The sequence below is a fragment of the Strigops habroptila genome, unplaced genomic scaffold, assembly GCF_004027225.2.
Source record: "Strigops habroptila isolate Jane unplaced genomic scaffold, bStrHab1.2.pri NW_022045610.1_ctg1, whole genome shotgun sequence".
In the NCBI taxonomy this organism is placed as follows: Eukaryota; Metazoa; Chordata; class Aves; order Psittaciformes; family Psittacidae; genus Strigops; species Strigops habroptila.
The window spans coordinates 39,216-45,215 of NW_022651089.1; the positions used below are offsets into that span (position 1 = coordinate 39,216).

General features: G+C 62.0%; 1 protein-coding gene across 1 annotated transcript; it reads left to right on the plus strand.

The window, feature by feature from the left end:
- Nucleotides 1-789: 789 nt before the first annotated feature.
- On the plus strand, nt 790-5,785 carry TESPA1 (thymocyte expressed, positive selection associated 1). Its single transcript, XM_030474709.1, has 11 exons — nt 790-844; nt 1,760-1,942; nt 2,032-2,074; nt 2,675-2,724; nt 2,878-2,931; nt 3,135-3,171; nt 3,281-3,343; nt 3,443-3,651; nt 3,776-4,647; nt 5,405-5,510; nt 5,604-5,785. Exons 2-11 carry the CDS (start codon nt 1,774-1,776, stop codon nt 5,693-5,695), a joined length of 1,695 nt encoding a protein of 564 aa, XP_030330569.1. The 5' UTR covers nt 790-844; nt 1,760-1,773; the 3' UTR covers nt 5,696-5,785.
- The last annotated feature ends 215 nt before the right edge of the window (nt 5,786-6,000 follow it).

A 6,000-nucleotide genomic window follows, 5' to 3' on the forward strand; every position in this document is an offset into this window, starting at 1 on the left:
TCCTCCTTCTCCTTCTCTTCCTCCTCCTTCTCTTCCTCCTCCTTGTCTTGCTCCTCATCATCCTCCTTGTCCTTTCTTCCTCCTCATCCTCATCCTCCTTCTCCTCTTCTCTTCTTCCTCCTTCTCCTCCTTGTCCTGCTCCTCATCCTCCTCCTTGTCCTTTCTTCCTCCTCATCCTCATCCTCCTTCTCCTCCTCCTCCTTGTCCTTTCTTCCTCCTCATCCTCATCCTCCTTCTCCTCCTCTCTTCTTCCTCCTTCTCCTCCTCCTTGTCCTTCTCCTTGTGCTCCTCCTCCTTTTCCTCCTTCTTTTCCTCCTCCTCCTCCTCCTTTTCCTCCTTCTCCTCCTCCTCCTTCTCTTCCTCCTCATCCTCCTCTTCCTCTTTCTCTTCCTTCTCCCTCCTCCTGCTGCTCCTCTTCCTCCTCCTTTTTCTCCTCCTCCTCCTCCTTTTCCTCCTTCTCCTTCTCCTCCTTCTCTTCCTCCTATCCTCCTCTTCCTCTTTCTCCTCCTTCTCCTCCTCCTCCTCACTGAGGAGACCCCAAGCCCTCGATACCCCCCGTTTGGAGCATCGCAGCCCCCGCTGGGTGCAGGACACCCCTCCAGCACTTTGCTCCCCGCTCGCCCATGCCAGGAGCACCCTGGGGTGGCTCCGGGCCGGCCCCGGCCCCCCCGGCCCGCGGCGGATGTGGGCCAACGCTTGAGGTTTGTCTCTTGACTTCTCTCCATTTCCTCCTCCAAGCACATGAGCTTCCTCCCTCCCCGCTGACGACAGGGGCCGCAGTGGGGCAGCTCATGGCCCCTCGCCCCACATAGGGCACCCCTCGGCCCTCCTGCCCCCCACACCGGTGAGCCCCAGAGGGGTTTGGGCTGGTTTTGTCCCATGGGCACAGGGAGGGCCTGAGGGATGTGGGGATGGAGGGTGGAAGAGCGGGAGGTGGATGGAGCCGGGGGGAAGTGACAGGGCCATGGGGGTGATGGGGAGAGAGGATTCCTGTACCCGGAGCAGATGGAAAAGGCTTTTGTGGGAGCAAAGGGAGGGTGAATGGAGTTGGGGATCAGAGGGGATGGGGTTGGGATGCTCCGGGATGCAGCAGGACATAGAGCCCCGGCTTGGAGCCCCCATCCGTGGTTCTGGGTGATCCCAGAGGATGTGGGAGCTCCACAGGGTGGTCCCAGCATCTCCTGGGGCTGTGGGTCCTGGGGATGGGGTGGGAAGCTGGACCAGGATGCTGGTGCTGCCGGGGGTGGCCTGGGCTGGGATGTTCCTCCTCCAGCAACGCTCATCCATGGGGAAGTGTGTCTGGAGCATATGGATGGCACAAGGAACCCATCCCTATGTCTGTGGGGGTCTGTCTGGGCTGGTGGGTCCTTGTTCCCAGGCAGAGGATGAGGGATGGGGAGTCCTCACCCATGGAGCTGAGGAGGAGCTGGATGCTGGGAGCCTGGAATGCTCCAGGAACTCCCTGGGGACACGGTGCCTTGCTCTGCTTTGGGGATGCAGGACAGGGATGGGGTGGGATGGGAAGGGATGGGGTGGGATATGATGGGATGGGAATCACCTCCCCAGTGGGGAAGGTCCAGGCCCAGCCTCGGTGCAGCTCATCCTTATCTCAGCCCCAGCAGCTCTTCCGCTCACTCCGGCAGCTCCATCCCATCCTCCTGCACCCCCCAATCCCATTGGCACCCAGAGCCCACCCTGTGGATCACCCTATGGTCCCACCCCATGGGCCCACCCCATTCCCGGCTCTCTTATCCCATAGGAACACCTCCTGCCATGGAGGGCACGTCCGTGCTCAGCCCCTCGTCGTGGGAGAGGCGCCGCGCGTGGGTCCGGCAGAGCCGGAGCTGGAGGAACTCGGTGCTGGAGCACGACGAGGTGGTCGCTGCCCCATGGGATGCCCCCGAGCTGCAGCCACCCCACATGGACCACGTCTTCCTCGAAGGTCAACAGCAGCCCATGGGGTGCCCATGGAATGGGGGTCCCCACGTGCTGGCTCAACTCATGGGTGTTTCTGTGTGTTCCCAACGCCAGGAAGCTCCTCCAGGAAGATCGAGACGTGGCTGCAGGAGTGTGGGTGAGCAATGGCTTTGCCATAGGAATTGTGGTGTCACCATGGCGGGGTGATGCTCACGCTTGGATCTTCATGGAAGTCACACCCAAGCAGGAACAGGGGTGCTGGTGGGATGGTGGCGTGTTGTAGATCATGGAATGATGGAATGGGTTTGGGATGAAGGGACCTTAAAGCTCATCCAGTTCCATCCTTCTGCCATGGGCAGGGACACCTCCCACTAGAGCAGGTTGCTCCAAGCCCCTGTGTCCAACCTGGCCTTGAACACTGCCAGGGATGGGGCAGCCACAGCTTCTCTGGGCACCCTGTGCCAGCGCCTCAGCACCCTCACAGGGAAGAGCTTCTGCCTCAGAGCTCATCTCAATCTCCCCTCTGGCAGGTTAAAGCCATTCCCCTTGGCCTGTCCCTCCATCCCTTGGCCAAAGCCCCTCTCCAGGTTTCCTGTTGGATTCTCCTCTGAGCATCCCACCAAGCCCATCTCCTTGTTCCCCATCCTTTGCATCCCGTTCCCTGCTGCCCATCCTGCTGCTCCCACATCTCCCATCCCACCTCCATCCCCCCGGCGCAAGGACAGGGTGACGTGACCAAGGTTTTGCTCTGGTTCAGGTCATCAGTTGAGGTCCAGCTGGAGGAGCCGGGCTTGCAGGGTCCCCACGGTACGTTGGCTTTGCCCCCATGGCTCTGATGGGGTGCTGCTGGTCCCTGTGCACCCCCAGAGCCCTTGGGTCCAGGGCAATGGTCCTGGAGGACCTTGGGACCCATCCCCAGCTCTGTGTGCCCCCACATCTCACAAGGCTTTGCTCTCTCAGTGTGTGGAAGCAATGGGACCAGCTTCGAGGATGACCTGACGCTGGGAGCTGAAGGTACCAACCACCCCCTTGATGTCCCCTCCTGTGTTGTCACTGTCACCCCATTGCCACCATCAGTAGCTTCTCCTCCAGGAGGGTTCTGGTGGGGTTGGGCTGTCCCCAAGCTCCCCCCAGGCTGTGTCCATGGGGTAGGACCTCTCCAAGGGTGCGAGTGTCCCCAAACACCCCCTCTCACCCTTCTCTGCCCCCTTTTCCAGCTCTTCTGCTACCAGGGAGCAACAAGGCCATGGTCAGGTGAGGTTTGGCGTCCTGTGTTAAGGCTGGTTGGGATTTGGGGGCACCAGCCCCATGCACCCCACCGGCATCACCCCCTTTGCTCATCCCCATCCTCATCCCACCACAGGGACAAGCGGCTCAGCCTGGGGCACAGCGTGGCCTCCAGCCTCACTACCAAGACCAGCTCCAGGTAGGACATGGGGGGGGTGCTCTGAGGGGTGTCTGGGGTCACCCCTTCACCATCCCCATCCCCATGGGGCTGAGCTGGGGCTGCCCCACAACCCCGCAGCATCTCCGAGGTCCTGGAGCGGTGGGAGGTGGATGCTGAGGAGATCCTCCACGACCTGGGCTTCGTGGGGAGCGAGCCGGGGACCGTGTCCCGTGTCCCCACACGCTTCTTCGCGGCTCCTTCCCGTGCCAAAGGCATCGACTTCCAGCTCTTCCTCAAGGCCCAAGTGCGGCGCATGGAGATGGAGGATCCCTGCTTGGTGCTGGCCAGTGAGTGACACCCGGTCCCCGCTCCCATGCGGGATCCACCGCGCTGATGGGCTTCGTTCCATTGGGAAAGATGCTCCCGTGCCTCAGTTTCTCCATCATTCCCATCTCCTCTTGTCTTTCCCAGGTCGCTTCCAGCAGGTCCAGGCTCTGGCTGCCATGGCCGATGCCTTCTTCTGCCTCTACTCCTACGTCTCACAGACCCCAGTGCAGCGCATCTCCCCCTCCTGCTGCTCCGGGGCTCATCCCGGCATTCCCAACATCCACATCCCGCCAGCCCAGTGTGGAACCCTCTCGCCCGTGGAGCGGCTGAAGAAGGCCGTGGCCACCATGTGCCTCTACACGTCCCCAAGGGCTGAGGACAACCCGCGGGGGTCCACGCCGGTGCCCCCCATCCAGCCCGGTGCCATGGGCAGGGTGGTGCAGGAGGTGCTGGAGCAATTCCGGTTCGATCCAAGTGATGTCCTGGAGGGATGGAGAAGGGACACGGACACGCAATGGGGAGCAATGGGGGGTCCCCCAGCGCCGCTGGCACGGGGTGTCCCTGTGTGTCCCCACCATGGTGCTGCATGGGGACACCAAGAGCCACCCCGTCCCCATGGCTGGGGGAGCGTGGACACCCCCGTGGTGGTGGCACATGGGGACAGGGATGCTCCGTGTCCTCCAGCATGGGAAGAGCATGGACCTGACACCGCTGCCATGTGGGATTGTGCCACCTTGTCCCCAGCGCTGGCTCCCCACGGCAGCAAAGTGTGGGTCACCCCCCAGCACCCATTGGTCAAGGGGGACTCTGGCTTCGGCTCTGGCTCCTGTGGGACCTCCTTGGGGTGGAAGGCCGGGTCCCATGGGTGCCACACGGGTGCCACCCCACACCCAGACACACCAAGAGCTGGTGGCCATGGGGCTTGGAGCAGGAGCCAGCACCGAGGGGACCCAAGGGACACAGGGCTGCACCCGCCACCCCAGCGTCCCACCGTGGACTCCTTCGAGATGGAGGAGGTGAGGAGCGGTACCAGGGCGATGGGGTGATACAGGGTGATGGGGCGATACAGGGTGATGGGGCGATACCAGGGTGATGGAGCGGTACCAGGGTGATGGAGCGATAGCAGGGTGATGGGGTGATATGGGGTGATGGGGCGATAGCAGGGTGATGGGGCGACACAGGGTGATGGGGTGATACAGGGTGATGGGGTAATACAGGATGATGGAGCAATACCAGGGTTATGGGGTGACACCGGGGTGATGGGGTGATACGGGGTGATGGGGTGATACAGGGTGATGGGGCGATACCAGGGTGATGGAGTAATACAGGATGATGGGGTGACACAGGGTGATGGGGTGATACCAGGATGATGGAGGGATACAGGGTGATGGGATGATACAGGGTGATGGAGGGATACAGGGTGATGGAGCAATACCAGGGTGATGTGGTGATACCGGGGTGATACCGGGGTGATACAGGGTTATGGGGCGAAACCAGGGTGCTGGGTGCTGGGACCGGGGGGCAGCAGCACAAGGGGGGTCCCTTTGGCTGCTGGGAAGGCGCCGGAGCAGGAAATATCCCTGGAGCATTCCCAGGCTTTTCGGGTTTGGATGATTTAGAGCTTGGAACGGAGCCTGGCGCAGGGGGCGGCTGGGTCATGGGCTCCCATGTGCGCACACGCCTTGCACACGCATGCAGAGGGACGCAGTGATTCGCACACGCGTGTGCGCTGACACGCTCACCCTATGCAGCTCCTCACCCATCCTGCTGCAGGTGCTGAGCGCCAGCGAGGAGGAGGATGAGGATGATGATGGTGATGATGGTGATGCCCACAAGGAACCCATCCGGTCCCTCCATCCCTCCGCTGCCATCCGCAGAAGTAAGTTAAGGGGGGGCAGCGCATGTCCCCACGTGTCCCCACATGTCCCCACATGTGTCCCCACACGTGTCCCCACGCATGTCCCATGTCCAGGTTTCATGCTCCACGCCAGCAGCGGGCACTCGGACAGCAGCGGCTTCATGGAGGAGCCGGTGCTGGGGCTCAGCACCCACCCCAGGGCCTGAGGCCACCCGGGGGGACCCACGTGTGTCCCTGCGCCACAGGAGCCAGCGGGACCCAGAGACAGCGACCAGCCGTGTGCTGAGTGTACACGTGTGTGCACGTGTGTGTGTGTGCACGTGTGTGTGTGTGCACGTGTGTGTGCACATGTGTGTGGGTGTACACGTGTGTGTGTGTGTGTGCACGTGCACACCATGTTGTACACACACACAACACAACACGTGCACCCAAATTTGCACACACAACGTGCACACACACACACACACGTGCACACACACACACGTGCACACACGTGTACACTCAGCACCAC

Bases quoted from the DNA above. Each gene is read 5' to 3' on its own strand.
- TESPA1 (XM_030474709.1), top strand. From the start codon at position 1,774: ATGGAGGGCACGTCCGTGCTCAGCCCCTCGTCGTGGGAGAGGCGCCGC. The intron at 3,172-3,280 runs GTGAGGTTTGGC...ATCCCACCACAG, and splicing joins AGCAACAAGGCCATGGTCAG to GGACAAGCGGCTCAGCCTGG. The intron at 3,652-3,775 runs GTGAGTGACACC...TGTCTTTCCCAG, and splicing joins TCCCTGCTTGGTGCTGGCCA to GTCGCTTCCAGCAGGTCCAG.